Genomic DNA, 18,745 nt, shown 5'->3' on the forward strand with positions numbered 1-18,745 from the left:
GTATTTTACCTACCATTGCTATATATTTGGGATGGAAAAGAGAGGCTATCTGTGTCATTTTAGGTTGCCATCTTAGATAACAATGTATCTGAGGAAAGAGGTGTTCAGATTTGCAGGCCTGGAAAAATCTCAACTAGCCTTAAAATCAAAATTGACCTTGATTTTGTCTTTTTTTTTTTGGATTATACTACTCAGATACAAAGTTACTTTGTTTTCAAATCTCTAGAGCTGGAAGGGCTAAAATTTCTCCCAGGTGTCTCTTTCACTCTTTAACTAGCCTCAGAGTCAGTAAATTCTGAGACCTAATCTAACTCTCCTGCTATGGCTTGATGCTAACACAGTGGGAAGTGGGAAGATATGTTTTATTGGGCTTCTTTCCAAGAGTGGAGGGATGAACAAAAATTAAAAGCCAAACAATTAAAAATTAATGACAGAAAGTTAGGTCTACCAATTAAGCACAAGTACACTGAGAGTGTTTTTAGAACACATAAAAAAAAAAAAAAAGAGTAAGCTAAGTGCCAGTGTGGTGCTCCACAGCCAGGAGGAAGGCTATGTGAGTTCTCACTGTCTTCCTGCTGTATTACCTTTTCTTGCAAGTGCAAATTATTCCGCAGGTGTTCCTTCACCTCTTCATCTGTGTCCCTCTGTGAAAAGAGATGTTAAATCTTATTCCTATACGTGTAAATGTAAAGCAAGGTGCAGAGATGTGCAGAAAGCAAATGGACAGTTTTGCTTGGATCTTTATCACAAGAACAAAAGCAGAGAAATAGCAGAGACTTGTTGCAACAAGCATGTGCTGACTCCCTAGTCAGCGGCAAAGACAAGGGCGTGTTGCCTCTGTGCATCTCAGCTTATGCTCACTGGTCCCCAGGGAAGGAGGACTAACTCTTCACGGGCCAAGCACCATCACCACCACCTACATTACCTGTGCAGCCAAAGCAGATGGGTGACTTACACAGCTGTATCGTGATTTTGCGAGGGAGATCAGCTCCTGATCACCTGGGGTGCACATATTCAAACCGATGGGCAGCATTTTCTTGAGTGCAGCCACGATGAGGGAGGTCTGGATGGAATACAGGTCTCCCCTCCGCTTTGTCTTCTTCCGCTCCTGGTCCTGTCCTCCAGACTAGGAGATGAGGTTGAAACAGAGGAGCTCAGTGATTCTGAAAGGCACTGCCTCATCTCGGAGGCAGATTGCCTCCTGTGGCCCCATCACTACAGGTTGGGCCTTTCTACATTTCCGAGGATAGCAAACGAACTTGTTTAAACAAAGACAACCAAATGGCCATTGAAGACCACCTCTGAGCCCACACCCTCTGCTTGTGCGCATGCTCAGGGAACCACGTGACCCCCCCCCCCCCGCGAATACCCCCAGTCTCTGCTCACTCATTCATTGGTCAGAATTAACAAACTGTTGTTTTCGAAAAAAGAGGATTTAGGAACTGACAAAGAGACTTCAGAAAAGAACTGAGAATCCTGACGCTGGGCAGCAGTAAACAAGCGAATGAGCATCTACCCTGGAATAACTGTTCGTGGCCAGGGCTGGACTAGCGTTTTGGAACACCGGCACACCACTTGGCCTCTGCCTGGAGGCAGTGCAGAGAGGAACCACCAAGTAAGTAGGGCTGTTTTGGAGTCTGGCTCGGGGGAACTTAGGAGAAGCAGTACAGATAAGTGAGAGGCAGCGGTTTAATCTGGGGGGAGTCCACCCTCTTGGGGTTACACTTTTTCATGCTTTTCTGGGAGCCTTAGTCCAGTGAAGTGGGAGGTTTCAGAGAAAAGGAGGAGGCACGGCATCTATGACAGCTCCAGGAAGCCAATTGAGAACCCGTCCCCACACAACACGTGGTGGGTAAGGGTAGGTTCAAGAAGATGAGGCTTTGCAGTAACTTGATTTTAATGAGTCAGGCTCTGAAACAGTCAGGTTTCCCACGTGATGCCTCCCTGCACTGACTCTGGCTCAGCTGAGGGGGCATGTTCTGGAAGTGCAGGAGGGCTGGATGGTGGGAAGTAGAGCATGCAGGGACTGTGAGACAGGAGACTCGGGCCTTTTTAAAGCTTTGCTGAGGTGCCCTCTAGAGTCTGCAGCGCTGTAGTTTGCAATGACACAGACACGGGTCAGTGGGAACTGGTGGGGAGGCCAGATGCCTCCTCTGAAGCTAGCAATATAAGACCTAGGGCCCTGGGCAGCAGCAAAATTCATTTTTTGAAGGACTGGCTTTCTGTGAGAAGAGTAGGGTCAGAATTAAGACCGCTTTGGGGGCTGATCTCTTTAAATTACTTTCCAAAGTGTGAAGGAAGTTGATAATTATTAATGGACGCTCTTAAAGTGGAGATGACTTCTTTTATCCAGCTTGTGGATGCTGCACTTTCAGGTCGTTACATCATAGAAGCCACTGGCTAGCAAAACCCAGTCTGACCGAATACTGCCAGATAATTCTATTTTGTGCCCGGTGCTCCAAAACAACAGGTCTGACCCAGGACAGCAGTGGGAGGGGGCAGTGAGAAACACGGGGGCAGGGGGAATGAGGCGCAGGGGAAGAGGCTTTTTGTGTTCTAGATATACTCAGCTGATTCACACAAAGACTTGGAAAGCTTTGCCTTTTCCTGAGTGGCTTTCTGGATTCCTTACACATCCTACCACCAGGTATAGAATCTAAAGGCAAAACTCATTTGAAGTCTAAATTACCCTTGAAAATACTTCAAACCATCCATCAAGGATAGAACTCAGTTCTGTGTATATAAACTGTGAGGTATCCTGAACATACAAACAGTAAAAGGTCAACAGTAACATGACATATACATGAAGTAACTTGAAGTATACAATCAAGTAAAAATGCAAAATGTAACCATGTGGATTTGATACACAATTTAAATAACTTCTTGCTCACTTTATTCAGCCCATCTCATGTTCTGACTACAAATGCTGCATAGAGGATGTGACTCCAATGTGCCTGCTACTCCAATAAAGCATTTCTAATCCTCCCAACAACTCTGAGATACTAACACGTCAGTTTTACAGTGGAGAACATGATGCTCGGGGAAGTTCAGTGATTTTTCCAAGGTCACTCAGCAGTTAAGAGTCTGGGCCAACATCCAGTCCCATGTCTACCTGGTTATGGCTCTATTTCCCTTTTCTGCCTCAGAGCTGCAAGTGACCTCATCTCTGCACATTTCCCTTTCTCTGCTCCATACCTGAGTGCAGAGGGCTTGGGCCAATGGCACACACTTTAATGGAGAGATAGAAAAATATTCTCAAGCAATAACCTGTTTGGGTCACTAGGAAATTGTCCTAGGGTTTATTCTACCACATGTACATTTTATGCAAAAACTCATGGCTATGTGCTGATTTCAAATCCTTGACTTTAGTCCTTGGAAAATTCTCTTTGACTCTTGGGAGTCATATCTTGCGTAAGAGGCAGATAAGTATAGTGAGCAGGGGTTGGGACCACTAACAGCCAAGAAGAGGACTGAGTCCCCCGGGCTCTCAGGCCCGTCAGCCTCCCTATCTCTGTTAGTGTGCTGGCTGCAGAGTGGGCAGCTGGGGAAGGGAGCAGAGATGGCAAGGAGACCTCGGATAGGGCGAGGCTTGGCTGGCTTCCCCGGCTTCCCCATTCCAAGGGTGGGTAGGCCTACATTCACTCTTTGATAGGCAGTTGTCTTCCCTGGAGCAGGCCTGGGGAACTCCAGGTGGGAAAATCCATTCTGTACCACCCCCAAGGTGATCACAATGCAGAGGGTGGCCAGAGCCTGGCACCTCTAATACTAGGACAGAAAAGACACGTCATGCATTTGACCTGTACCTTTACTTGCATGGCCTGTGTGGAAAGACAAGAGAAAAGAAACAAAAGTTGGTCAGTAAAAGCAGGGGTCCGAAGCATAAGGTACCACATGTTAGTCAGAGTTCCTTTGGCCCAATTCCTCAGTCAACACGACAGAAACCCAACTGCTCTGGAAGCTGATTGAACATGCCATGATGTAGGAGTAGGAGGTTAGGATGGAGGTTAATTGGATCAAAAGGACTTACACCCAGACCAAGGAGCACACCAAGGTCATCTGAGACCAGCCTTCTAGAATGTGTGACACTCAGACCCAGTAGTCTTTAGATTTGACCACCCATGCTAACTCTTTAGATCTAATGCCTCCCCCCTCCCTCCTCCCATCCGTCACCTGGGTGGGCTGTAGACAATCTGCCATGTAACCAAAAACCCTGATTTTCTTTCTTCCTTCCACCCACCACATTATCACCTCCAGAAGATCTGTGGTTACAAAAAGAGTAAAGAGAACTGAGCTAAAGGGTCATATATGTGCTTCCAAAAAAAAAATTTTTGCTCAAAAAATGTGCTCTAGGAATATGCAAGGTGATTCAGGATCACCCCACAACCCAAACGATGGGGCATCTTCAGTCTTGGGCTGTGACCTTGAACTATACCTTAGGTCAAAGGCTTCTACATGTCAAAGGTTCTAATTTTATTCTTTTCTTCACAAATTGCTAACATTGGTTAACTCACTGCATTTCCCTAATGCTGGAAATACATTTATTTATCTAGTTTAAAAATTTTTTTTTTAATTTTCCAAACAGAAATCTATACATTTCTATACGTTTAAAATCATTTCATTTCCCCACACTTTATCACCAATAGTTGATGATCGAATAGCAATTTATGTGGCAACTTAAGGAAAAAACAGAGACTCTTAAGGGCAAGGGAGCTGGAGGACACAGCACTTTGAGGGTGGTGTGCTGCACTGAGCCAGCAAAGGGGGAGGCACTGGGGACAAGGACAGGGCTGTGCCATCTGGGGTGGTCATCCCCACTGAGAGGGTAAGCCAAGTAAAGAGAGGGAAAGGGGAATTTTCAAAAGCTGGTCTGGAAATGAGAAAGCAAGAGAGAGCACAAAACAAGGAGCGAAGGCAGTGAGAAAGGAGGGAAGGGTGGGAAGAAGAGGGGGAGGGGAGATGATGAAGGGGGGAGGAGGAGAAGAGGTAGGGGGAAAAGGAAGGGGAAAGAGAAGAGAGGGGGTGGGGGGATGGGCAAAGGGAGAGAATGCACTTGAACTGCCCAAGTGCAAGATCAAAGGGTATACAAATCAAAGTGAAAAAAGTAGTGGGTACAGGGCATGAGAGAGGGGGTGAGCAACTAGCGAGACAGATGAAGAAGACAATTCACACTTGTCACTCTGAATACCCTTGACAAGCACAAAGATATCTTCCCAAGTCTACCCTGTCCTTTTTCAATATACTGAAATCACACTCATGGGGTGGAGGGGCTTTAAGCAATGAGGCACCCCAATATTTCCTGCATCTCAACTCTTTTGGTGTTTACAATCTGGGTCAAGGAACTGGCATTTCTTGGGCTAAACACATTCTAACTTACCATTCCCCTCCAAGGAAGCTGCTGCCATTTTTCCAGAAAACAAAACGAGTTTAAAAACAAAACAAAAAAACACTTGCTCAGCTTTGTTATGTATAGCTTAACATAGTATTTGCAAACCTGTGTTATATAAACAAAATATACAATGCGCTCTCCCCAAAATGTGCTTTAGCTGCTGGAAAAAGAACACTTCTTTGAACTGACCTTCAATTAATCAAATATGAACAATGTGGTCCACGTATATTTCCCCCCCCTTCCTTTCCAATCACAATGGCATGTGCAGGGTGTGTGCAGTGTGGAATGCAGCATTCCAGTACACTTATCTCTGCAGAGGCTGCCATGTGCACAGCAGCCAATTCCATTTGTACAACACCAGGATTCAATTAAGAGTGGAGATAAAAGCAAGCACAGGTGATCATTCAGATCAGGTAGTAAAGAAAACATCTAAAATCAGGAGATTGGGGATTCAGCTGATAAGGCAAATCTTCCCTCCCCATCCTCTCAATACGTAGTTCTACATCTAAAAAAAAAATACCAGAAATGGCTGAGTTGCTGTTTGTTGGAGGCAGGTATTTCTCTGTTCGAACTAATGTGCTGCATTTATGTAATATTATTCTAGTGATGCATTTAAAACTGACTTTTCAACAGGGCCCACAAGTGGAGCTAAGTCAGACAGCAAGCTCAAGCCCATTCTACAGATTGGTAAATTGTGGCTCAGAGAAGTTAAGTGAATGAAGCAAGGCCATACCTAAACTTGAAAGCTGGGCCAGGAGCAGGACTTGGCTTCCTTTCCGTCTCTGGTCCTATTTACTACTATACTTTGTGTCTCAACTGAGGCAACCGGACACAAGAACAATACAAATATTTGTCACCCTGAGAAGCACAGCAAATATTATTTAACATGGGAGTGTCCTTATATCCATTATTCTGATGGTCTGATGTAAGTCTAACCCTTTCCCACATGGCTCAGAAAAAAACTGGCATACAATGTCAATGGAAATGAAATGAAAGCACTTGTTCCTGTGGACTAACCTTACCAGCATGGAAGATGCACAGATTCTGAATATGACCAAACTCTGACAAGTCAAACATAGCTTTTCCTCATTCAGTTATGTCAAGGAACACAGTTCCAGGTTAGTTTGTTAGTAGGTTAGTTTTGAAACATCATTTTTTGTCACTTCCTCTCTTTCCAGTATAAATTCAAGGACCCTGAGTATCCACTCATCTATAGAGGGTCAGGGTATCTTTGCCATTTCTGCTCATCTGGGATCCAAATCCTTGTATCAAAGTTATTTCCATTGCTTTGTGGCCATCCACTGACAATAATAATGGCTGCATCAGGAGCCAAAGGACCTGCCCCAATCCAAAGGGGTCTGTTTGCAATTCACTGACTTTCTCTAGGTGGACAGGATCAAAGAGGAGCCTGTGACGGCTATAAGAAGACCCTTCAAAGGGAACTCAGGGATAGATATCTGGGAATCATGAGTCTGAAAAACCTCTCTCTCTGTACCTCACCTGAGCAGCTGTGTTTTCCAAAAGTCGAATGCAAAGTAAACTTTGGAAAATCAAATAAAAATTATCTAAAGCACAAAAGGATCCACCATAAGTAAGGTTCCCTTGCAGCAAAGATTCCTCTTGAGTATATCTATATGTACACCTCTATATCTATCTATCTATATGTACACCTAATCTCTCTACATTGCATGTGCACAGCTTTATTAAGCCTTACTAAACAGCATTCACCAGATTCTAAACCCTGAGAATCAATTTCTGGATGCTAGAAGAAATGTTATGGTCAATGTAACTAAAAGGTGGAAGAGATGGGAAGTTCAGGGTGATTGCTGCTGATTAGAACTAGCATGCTTGGTAAGGCTTTGGGTGCTGGAGTTCTGGTCCCTTGTCTACAGCTTGGCATAGCATACAAAGGTCTTTCTTCCCAAATGGTTACTTGAAAAGATGCCCCAAAGGCTTCGCTACAAACCCGTGACTGTCATTTTTCCAGAACTAGTTCTCACTCCTGAGGGGTCCCCATGAACACTCCACCTTCATGGTCCTCGAAGGCAGCACTGTACTGGCCATGAGAAAGATGCACATCTCAGGAGTCACAGGTCACTTACAAGTGACAATACCATCAAGCCCCACTGAGGCATGCTTCTCCAAGGAAGAGAGTTCAGATAAGCCACAACAGCCAGTAACAAAACAGCGCATGTAAAGAAGCCTTGCTTTTGTGTGTCCACCTGAAGGAGCATGTCTGAGAATTCTCTCGAATAAAAACAGCGAAGCTTCACTGCTGAGCTGACTCAGGAGCATCTGGGAGGCCAGCTCCCCGTCCTGTATTCCTGCAGCACCCCCTCCCTGTAGGTGACTCTGTTTTTAGACATATGTTTGCAATGCCTTCTTTCAGACATTTCCTGCAGGGGCTGGACAAAGGCTTGGGCTTCTGAATGCAACTCACATGGAAATTAAACAGAAGGTATTAAGAGGTCAGCACAGCTGAAATAAAGCAGCTATTGCATGATCCAAATAGGAGGAAAAATCAGTGTACTCTAAGAATATGTGCCAAGGAAATCTTCAAAGCAAGGTGATTTCCTCACAGCTAATTAAAAGACGGCTCTAGGCAGGTATATTTTTGTAGCTTCTCTCATACAGGAAGTCCACTCTAACACAAGCAACAGCAGCTTTTGTTTGGGAGACTTCTCGAATGCCTTCAGCATGTCTTGAAACTTAAAACTTTTTGACTCACAAGCAGCCACTTATGCATAAAATGTAATGACCATGCTTATTTGAGAGTGGTTTCTTCCAGCTCGTTGGTTCGTTCTCAAACAACGGTGGACTGTTGGTTTTAGTGGTTTAACCTAAAGGCAGTACAGAGCTCATCCCTTCCTACATCCAAGATACGTAGCTTAGGTCAAGGTCAGAGAGTCTTTGGAATTGCTTTCTATGGACTTACTTTTGACATCTTGCTTTTGCTGTCTCCAGTTAAGAACGCCAAATTATTAATTTCATTCTGAATCACAAAATTTTGTTCTTCCCGCTTGAAGTTCTAAGTGTGGGGGAAATAAAAGAGCAAACATTACAAGAAAGTTTTCCAAGGCCTGAACCTTTCACAGCTGACTCTAAATCCAGGGCCCCCGCACCGCTTACGTGAGATTTGCACCACAGGATGAAGACCTCTGCCACCATGCGGAAGAGCTGGTCAGAGTCAGCATCTGGGCTTTTGAGCCAGTTAGATCTGAGGAGAAAGATAAATGAATATGCATGTAGAACTGAGTAATGATTAAAACAGTCACTGGAGTTCCCGTCGTGGCACAGTGGTTATCGGATCTGACTAGGAACCATGAGGTTTCGGGTTCGGTCCCTGCCCTTGCTCAGTGGGTTAACGATCTGGCATTGCCGTGGACTGTGGTGTAGGTTGCAGATGCAGCTCGGATCCCACGTTGCTGTGGCTCTGGCGTAGGCTGGTGGCTACAGCTCCAATTGGACCCCTGGCCTGGGAACCTCCATGTGCCGCGGGAGGGGCCAAGAAATAACAAAAAGACAAAAAAAATAAAATAAAATAAAAAATAAAATTATAAAAAAACTCCCAAAAGACAGTCACAACCTCAAAATTATACCGACATCAGATGTACACATGTACCCCGATAAAACTGCATTCCACAGAAGGCTATCTTTAGAGAGACTAAATATCAATACACTCTTCGCATGCTTAGATATAGGCATGTATTTGTAAATATTTGTGAAGTACCTACAAGAATCATTTCCATTTTAGCGAAGGAGTCTAGGATTACCTGAGCAAACACATGTCAGAAATCAACATTTTGAAATAGTCAAAGTTAGGTTTTTGTTTTTGTTTTTGGCTGCACCCATGGCATACAGAAGTTCCCAGGCCTGGGATCAAACCCATGCTACAGCAGTGATAATGCTGAATCCTTAACCTAGTAGGCCACCAGGGAATGCCTGGTTTTTTTTTGGTCTTTTAAACTAAAGAAGAGGTGATTAAGGCTACACTCTAAGTTTTGGGACAGGCCTCCTTTATTCCAGAAGGCTAGCAAGACTAGGGAAGTCTTAGTCATGATGCGGTCTAATCTTTTTTCTTTTTACGGCCACATCTATGACATGTGGAAGTTCCTGGGTTAGGGGTCAAATCAAAACTGCAGCTGGGGCCTGTGCCGCAGCCACAGTAACACAGGATCTGTGCTGCATCTGCAACCTATGCTGCAGCTTTCAGCAACACTGGATCCTTAACCCACTGAGTGAGGCCATGGATTGAACCTGCATCCTTGTGGACACTATGTTGGGTTCTCAACCCACTGAGCCACAGTGGGAATTCCTATGATGCTGTCTAATCTTGTTACTGATGCTTGTTATTGTCAAGCCTTTGAAATTCTAAGCATTCTACAAATAGTTCAGGCCTCACCCCTTTTTCTTTCAAAGCTACTTTTATGAATGAAATCTGTAGGATGATATAGTTTTTTACGTTACTTGACGTGTACAGATAGAGACCAAACATCTCCTGTGCCCTCTGAAATAGTTTGGAAATTCCTTATAAATAGGTGTCACTCTTTTCTTCTTCTTCTTTTTTTTTTTTTTTGGGGGGGGGGCCATGCCTATGGCATGTGGAAGTTCCTGGCCAGGGATCAAACCCGAGTCACAGCAGTGACCCAAGCTGTTGCAGTGACAATGCTGGGTCCTTAACCCACTGTGACACAAGGGAACTCCTAAATAGGCATTGCTCATCTAAAAAACAAACAAACAAATAAAAAAAAACCGTAAAAAACTAAGCTAGGTTCAAAAATTGCACAGTGGCAGCAAGAAGGCTAAATTACAGTAAAATTCAGTCATTTCCTAGAAGCTGTCTAGCCCCTAAGCATCTTACACATTTGAATTCAATTATATTTTGAAAGGGGTGAATGAGGTGCCATTTTCAAATATTTGCATAAAGTAACATATTAGAAGTTAAACTATCACCCTTCTTGGGTTATAAAAAAACTTTGGCGCTCATGAATAGTCTGAAAAACCCAGTGTCCCTTGGTGCGTGCAGGGTCATAGCTATTGAAAGTCAGTTCTCTAAGCCCTGGGACGTCAGACTGAATTGCCCTGAGCAGCCTGTGCCTTCTGACCATCAGAGAGAGCACCTCAGGAAGAAAGTGAGGGCCCGTGAGGCCAAGACCGCTTCTGGATTTCTCATCTCCCAGTGACTTACTGCTGGGGTTCTAGCCTCACAGATGTTCTTGTCTAATCTTTTTTTGTTTTCTTTCCTTTTTTGTCTTTTTTAGGGCTACACCTATGACATATGGAAGTTCCCAGGCTAGGGGTCCAATCAGAGCTGCAGCTGCAGACCTACTCCACAGCTATAGCATCGTGGGATCAGAGACACATCTGTGACCTACACCACAGCTCATGGCAATGCCGGAAACTTAACCCACTGAGTGAGGCCAGGGATCGAACCTGCATCCTCATGGAGACTATGTTGGGTTCTTAACCTGCTAAGCTAGCTACATGGGAACTCCTAATCTTTCTTGTTTTCTACCTCACTAGCCTCTCCTTCACAGGTAGACACTACTCTCCTCTTTTTCCTCAAAAACAAACCTCCATTTTAGTCCAAGTGGCATTGGGTCCCAAGGTGAAGATCACACTGCCCAGCTTCCCCTGAGGGACAGCCAAGGAACTAAATTCTACTCAATGGATGAAAGCAGAAGTTGTTGCATGAGCTTTCTGGAAAAGCTCTCTACAAAGGATCAGACAGCTGAAGGTGCCCTTTTTCTTTTCTCCTGTTGCTTTCCTATTGTCCCCCCTGGAATAAAAATATGATAGCTTGAACCCTAATTGGCATATTGCACCATAAAGTAACTTTGAAGCTGGAAATCAATGTTAAGGACAGAAAGACAAAGGAACAAGGGTTTCCAATGGGGAGCAACCATCCTGGCCACAGAGTGGCTCTCTTTATGTGTGAGATTTAACTTCTAATTTAAGCTGTGCTAGAACGTGTCCATTACAAGCAGCCAAATGCAATCCACACTTGAGGCTTGAGCTTGGTAATGCTTTTTGATTTCTTTCATATTGATTTTTCGGGAGTACTTTTTTCAGGGTCAAGTGTCATGTTTTATCAGAACTGCCAGCTGCTCATGCCTTAGTGTTTTGGTATAAATGAGCTTTATAGCTTGGTACTAGGCCTTGAGTGGGAAGAGGTGAGGGGTCACATCATATCTTGCCAAGGAAAAGTACAGCCACAGGGAGAATCAGCAGCAGGAACACTGAAAACAAAAATCTTAGGTAAACATTTGCTCATAGGACAAAGAAGAGGCTTTGGATATTTTGCCTTCAAAAAGGAATGCAGTTTCAGTGGAATGAATTGTTTCAACACCCTTCTTCCAACAGGCAGGTCTTTACTCTTTTTTTTTTTTTTTTGTCTTTTTAGGGCCTCACTCATGGCATATGGAGGTTCCCAGGCTAGAGGTTGAATTGGAGCTACAGCTGCCAGCCTATGCCATGGACATAGCAATGTGGCACCCAAGCTGCATCTGCAACCTACACCACAGCTCATGGCAACCCCAGATCCTTAACCCACTGAGCAAGGCCAGGGATCGAACCCATGTCCTCATGGATACTAGTCAGGTTCATTAACCACTGAGCAACAGTAGGAACTCCACTCTTTGCCTTTAGTGAGGTTCTTTCTTTGGATTCAGAAGGGTGGGTGCAGATGAAGACTATCTTGTTTATTTATTTTCTTCTTTTTAGGGCTGCACCTGTGGCATATGGAAGTTCCTGGACCAGGGGTCGAATCACAGCTGCAGCTCCTGGCCTACACCACAGCTCACAGTAACACTAGATCCTTAACACACTGAGTGAGGCCAGGGATTGAACCCATATCATCATGGATACTAATTGGGTTCTTAACCCTCTGAGCACAACAGGAACTCCAAGATATCTTATTAAATGCCCCCAGGTACATAATCTCTCTGTACCTCTCATGCCATATTAAGATGGGATTTTGGGGGCAGAGGACCTGAAATTGCTTCTCCAATCTGCCCATATCCTTCCTGTCTCCATGGGATACAACCAGGCTCTCTCCTTCCTGATCCTAGTCTTCCACAGAATTCAGGTCTCTCTCGACATTCAGACATTTGATCCTTTTGCAAGTACTTAACCAATCTATGAGTTTCCTTTAGCATCTGCCCTGCATGCTGCCAAGAGGGAATGGACAAGAATAACATCTTTGATAATGGCAAGAGAAAGGAGAGTTAGACTGCTATTTTCACGACAAGTTAGCAGATCTCTGAAGACAGCAATGCCAGTTAACAGGTCTGGACAGAAAGTAAAGCCATGCTCCTCTGCTCCCGGTCTGAGTGTCTAACTAAGGGTTAAGAGCTTCTCTCTGCCTTGTTCTGGAGCCTCCTGTAGAGGACACTGCTCAGGATTTACTTAGATTCCCTTCAACAGTTTAAAAGATGGATTTTTATCCCAAATCACACTGAAGTTGTTCATTTGTGTTCTGGGTGTTTCCGAATTTCAGAAAGCAGGCTGAGGATTTGTTGCCTCCAGTAGAGAGATTTGTTGAATCTGTGTTTTTTGTTTGTTTGTTTTTTGTCTTTTTAGGGAAGCACCCACAGCATATGGAAGCTCCCAGGCTAGGGGTCCAATTGGAGCTGTGGCTGCTGGCCTACACCACAGCCATAGCAACACAGGATCTGAGCTGCATCTGCGACCTACACCACAGCTCATGGCAACACAGGATCCTTTACCCATGAAGCAAGGCCAGGGAGCAAACCTGCATCCTCAAGGATACTAGTTGGGTTCATTACCACCGAGCCACAATGGGAACTCCAGAACCTGTGCTGACTTATAATCTGATGGAGGAGATGGAGCCTGATTTTCCCTGCTCCCACTGCACCACACTCGGAGTTCTTGCTCATTTGGGATCAGCTCCAGACTGAACACTGACCCACAGAAGCTTCTCTTCAGAGCAGTGCCAGTGAAGAAACCTGAAACACTGCTGTGACAGGGCTGAAAGGGGTACAAATGTTTAATATGATGAGAGAAAGCAGGGGAGGACAGGACAGGATGGCTCTCTTCAATATTTAAAGAGCTGCTGCAAGAGAGGTTGGAGTAATTTTGTGCGGCTCTGAAGGGCAAAATCACTGCTGATGGGTAGGAGTTACAGACTTGAGCCCAAATGGTTTGAGGCAGGGGTGGGGGTGGGGGAAATCGGATGAAGGTGACCAAAGGTACAAACTTCCAGTTCTAAGATAACTACGTACTAGGGATGTAATGTACAAAGTGATTAATCCAATTAACACTGTATTACAGAACGTTGTTAAGAGAGTAAATCCTAAGCGTTCTCGTTACAAGGAAAAAGTGTTTTTTTTCTTTTACTTTGTGTATGTGCAGGAGGATGGATGTTCCCTAAACTCACTGTGATAAGCATTTCATGATGCATATAAGTTAAATCACTATGTTGTATACTTTATACTTTTAGAGGCTATATGTCAATCACATCTCAATAAAACTTGAAGGAAAAAAATGACAAGGAGCTGAAAAAAAAAAGTGGCCGAGACAGTGTGACACTAGAACAGGAGGGCACGCAGGCATAGCTATACCTGTCGCTGTGATGATGGTGGATAATCAGAGGCAGGAAATGCATTGCTAGGAGAGAGGAAGTGGGTATTTATTCATCCAGGTAGAGGTAAGGTCAGGGCACCTCTAACATTCCTGCCAACTCTGCAATCCTGTGCTTCCAAGCCAGCTAATTCTTTTTTGGTGAAGAAAGGATTTCATGAAAGGAAAAGGCACACACACAGGAAGGAAGTATTCTAAGCGAGGCTCAGACGGCCAAGATGCTCCCTGGTGTTCAGGGAAGAACAGGCTGAAAAGTGGGGATGAATGAATTAATGATGATCTCAGAGACTCTTGGACATGGCCATTTTTAGTAACTATCAAATGCCCGTGTCAGTGGAACACGCTCTATCTTGAGTCTTGATCATCAATAGTGACAAATGCAATTAAAAAGCTATTCCAGGAGCAACCTTATTCTACTTTCATTTTTGTTTTCACCTCAAACCCTGACACATTCCTTCTCTAAACTGGTAACATAATTATGTTATCGGAAATAATGAACATGATGACCCTTAGAGGGGGATTTCCTTTGAGAAAGTGAGTAAAATCCCCCATAGATAGGTAAGGAATTTTATATATATTTAAAACTATATGCCTATATACAGTGTGTGTAAGGTGTTTATTTTGAAAAAGCTGAACATAAATAGTCTTAAGTAAATTGTTTTAAATAGTAAGCACAATTTATCTTATGACGTAAATGCTAACATGAGCATACCCAGACCTATTTCCTGCCTATGACAGAATGGCATACCACTCAAAAAGTTATCAAGACTCCCCCAAATATCTCTAGATCCTTCCAATATCTACGATGGAGTATGTTAAAATTAAACCTTCTCAAATTTAATTTTAGACCTCTAAGCTTTAAGAGAGGATGGTAAAATAAAAATATCTACTTGGTCTTTGCCTTCCACTGGGATCAACAGTCCTTTGTTCCTTTGTCTGTTCATGAACATTGGACTCCTATGCCCTCATTTCCTCCTTATCCTTCATCATCAGTATAATCACCCTATTCCCTATACCTTCAATGCCCTAACCCCTTTTTCTTGGCCACACTCATTTTGCAAAACCCCAGGCCTGGTTAAATCCATTTCTCTTCCTACTCTGGGCCTATACCTGCTGGCTGGACTGGCTGGAAAGCAACACAATTTACTGATGGTTATTTAAATTCATGACTGAGGATCTCAGGTGGAGCCCTTGACACTGCCTGGCAATCATACTGCACTTCCCTGGTCCATCAGCTCTCCAGCTCTCCCTTGCCACTGCCTCATAGCACCTCCTTCCTCCTCAACCCTCCAAGCACCTTCTCCCCATCCTCACTCTCAGCTGATGATCTTGCTTCTTCCTTCACTGAAAATGGAAGCAGTCAGAAAAGGACTCCTACAGACCGCCATCCACCCACATATATGAGTGCGTGTGTGTGTGCGCGTGCGTGTGTATGTATGTTACAGCAGCAGCACCCATGCTCCCTGCCCTCTTGCCCATGCTGTGGAAGAATCATCTCAGGCTGACCCTTTGCCCACTCGAGGATATTGCTTTAGAAATTTTCTCTCTCTTACATCAATTTCCCCCTCCCATGATCATTCCCATTCACAAAGAAACAAGGTGACAAGTCTCCCATGATAAAGACTCTTTTCTTGAGCCTCCTTCTGCTTCCAGCTAGCAGCCCATTTTTCTGTTCCCCTTTAGAGTAATACTTCTTGGATAAGTTGTCTGTACTGCTACCTCCAAGTCCTTTTCTCCAGTTTCTTCCCATCTAATTCTGAGAGGCCTTTATCTCTACTGCTCCACTGAAACTTCTGTCAAGGTCACCAATAACCATCATTCATCATTCTTTCCTCCTGGAAATCCTTTGTGAAGTTGGCACTCAGCACACAGCATTCTCTTGGCTTCCTCCTGCCTCACTTGTTGGGTGCCTCTGAGTCTCAGTTACTGTTCCTTCTCTTCTGCTGAACCCTTTAGTGTTGGAGAGTGTGAGGGTCAGTCCCTGAACCCTTCTCTCTTCCTCTCCATCTTTTATTTATCTCATCAGTCTCATGGCTCTTAAAGACCTGTATCAGTACGAAGATGACACAAATTCCAGACTTCTCCTGTGAACTCTAGACACATATATTCAATTGTTCACTCATTTTCATCTTTATATTGAAAGGCCATTCAAAGTGAACACGTCTGAAAGTGATCTCCTGATCTTCCCCTAAAAAACTTCTGTGCCCACAGTCCTCCCCAACTCAACTGCTGGCAACTTCATTCTTCCATTGGCCCAGAATCCTTGTTGATGCACCTCTTTTCTCTTATGTCCAGTCTGGAAGTCCCGGGGGTTCTACCTTTAAAAATCAACCCATTATATATATATAAAATAGACCCACTATCACACATCTTCTGTAACTTCGTGACCACCAGCCTGGCCCAAATCACTACCCCTTTTTCTTCTTTTTAATTATGGTCAAATACACATAACCTAACATTCCCCATTAGGGACATTTAGTACATTCACAGTGCTGGGCGACCACTATCACTACCCGGTACAGGATATTTTCAGGTCTCTGAAAGGAAACCCCAATCCCATTAAGCAGTTGCTCCCTATCCCCCTCTGCCCCAGGCTCTGATGACCACTAGTGCGCTCTGTCCCCACAGATCACCATCAGCCCTCGACTGCATCACTGTGAGCCTCCCAGCTGGTCTCCTCACTTCCTACTTGCCCCGATCCCTTACCACAGCATTCAAAGAGTGCACCCCAGCAGATCAAAGCTTACATGAAAGCCTGTACCAACTTCTTCTTCTTCTTCTTCTTTTTTTTTTTTTTTTTTTGCTTTTTAAGGCTGCACTCGCGTGGCGTATGGAAGTTCAGGCTAGGGGCTGAATCAGAGGTACAGCTGCTGGCCTACGCCACAGCCACAGCCACAGCCACAGCAGTGGGCGATCTGAGCTGCATCTGTGACCTACACTACAGCTCACAGCAACACTGAATCCCTAACCCACCGAGCAAGGCCAGGGATTGAACCCGTGTCGTCATGGATGCTAGTTGGATTCATTTCTGCCGCACCACGATGGGAACTCCTGTACCAACTTCTTGCCTCACTCAGGGTAAAAGCCACGGTCTTCACAGTGACCTCCGGGGCCCTGTACTCTCAGGCTCATGGGAAGAGGATGGCTTCTCTGACTGCCCCCACCCCCCGTCACTCTTCTCCTGCTACACTGGCCTCCATGTGATCCCCTGAACATCCCAAACACAATCCTCCCCCAGGACTTTAGCTGGATGCGCTCTCCTCCTAGGAATATAACCCTTCCCCAGATCCTCATGGTTCCCAAATTCACCCCCTTCAAGTCTTTGTTCAAAGGTCGCTTTCTCACGCATGTTCTTTTAGAATTGCCACCATGGCACTCCTACTTCCCTGTACTTTGCTTGTATAATTTACTTAGCTAAGTCAGTTATAAGTAAAGTGTATCCGTAAATATATAAGGACATAGGTAGGTACAGTACAAATATATAAGTATTTATTTTGTTTATTGTCTCCCAGCAGAATGAAAGCTCCTTCGGCCAACGTCTTTGTCCATTTTCTTCTTTCCTATCCCCAGTGCCTACAATAGGGACTGACACACAGTCAATAATATCTGTTGGATGAACATGTGACAGAACAGCAGAAGGGCAGAAGTGGGTCACTGCAGCCCTTTTTTTTATCCAGTCCCTCTTCCCTATGGTAGGCTGTGAGGATGGAAGGGGCGGCCACACCCTGATCATACAGAATCACTGGTCAGGGAAAGCACTGCCCAGAGGTACACGAGGGATTTGGGGAGGGGGGAGTTGGTGGTGGCAGCTGTGACCCACCTCTCTCACCTGTAACAAAACCCAATACCGTCTCCCATCCTCCGTACCTGTTGTTGTCCACGTAGCGGATCAGCATGGGGTAGAAGGCGTAGAGATCCCGGCAGAGGACGGCAAACTCGTCCAGGATGAGGAGCTCTGCCTCCTGGGTGTCCCCTTTGCTGTCGGCTTTCAGCTGCTCCTCTTCCTGCACAGTCTTGACAGCCTTCTTCTTCAGCTTCTCCAGTGTTGGGATGAAGTGGCTCCTCAGCAGGTCTGGCCTGGCTTTGCTGATGATTGGCTGGGCGTACACTGTGTTTGCAAACAAAGGGCCTCCCCCTCATTTCACATGTTTTGACAATCGATAAAAGGAAAGAAGTGAGACGCAAAGGTGAGGCTGCGAAAAGCTGACAACTCGGGATGGCACTTGCCCTTCTTTCATTTTCCACTTGGCACTTCCCTCTCACGAAGCCACAGTGCTAAGGGATGGGGTAGGGGAGGGGGGAGGGGGTAGAGCTATAGGAGAAGTCCTTATTGCCATTATGCTTCTCCTGGCCATGGGGAGCCCCTGCCACCCCAGAAATCTTGCATGCATGGCATTTGCTATATCTCTGAGCTCTTTGCAACAGTCTATCTCATTTCATTCTATTGTTTATTTTATTTTTTTATTTTTTTGTCTTTTGTGGCATATGGAGATTCCCAGGCTAGGGGTCCAATCAGAGCTACAGCTGCCAGCCTACACCACAGCCACAGCAACGTGAGATCTGAGCCGTGTCTGCGACCTACACCACAGCTCATGGCAATGCCGGGTTTTTGACCCACTAAGTAAGGCCAGGGATCGAATCTACATCCTCATAGATTCTAGTCAGATTCGTTTCTGCTGAGCCACGACGGGAACTCCTCGTTTCATTTTATAGTATATTCAAATTGGTTTGGATGCACTATCTAGGTTATAAACTCCT

At 44.8% G+C, this 18,745-nt stretch overlaps 1 protein-coding gene across 1 annotated transcript in view; it reads right to left on the reverse strand.

Moving 5' to 3' along the window:
- The window catches only part of RYR3 (ryanodine receptor 3), a 570,648-nt gene that overhangs the window by 56,163 nt on the left and 495,740 nt on the right, over nucleotides 1-18,745 (reverse strand). Inside the window, exons 67-71 of the mRNA XM_047794870.1 lie at nucleotides 17,855-18,095; nucleotides 8,516-8,603; nucleotides 8,322-8,414; nucleotides 956-1,126; nucleotides 585-644 (exon numbers count right to left, since the gene is read on the reverse strand). Of these exons, the coding sequence (XP_047650826.1) occupies nucleotides 585-644; nucleotides 956-1,126; nucleotides 8,322-8,414; nucleotides 8,516-8,603; nucleotides 17,855-18,095 (653 nt within the window). The remainder of the gene's footprint in view (nucleotides 1-584; nucleotides 645-955; nucleotides 1,127-8,321; nucleotides 8,415-8,515; nucleotides 8,604-17,854; nucleotides 18,096-18,745) is intronic.

Source organism: Phacochoerus africanus, chromosome 9, assembly GCF_016906955.1.
Source record: "Phacochoerus africanus isolate WHEZ1 chromosome 9, ROS_Pafr_v1, whole genome shotgun sequence".
Taxonomy (NCBI): Eukaryota; Metazoa; Chordata; class Mammalia; order Artiodactyla; family Suidae; genus Phacochoerus; species Phacochoerus africanus.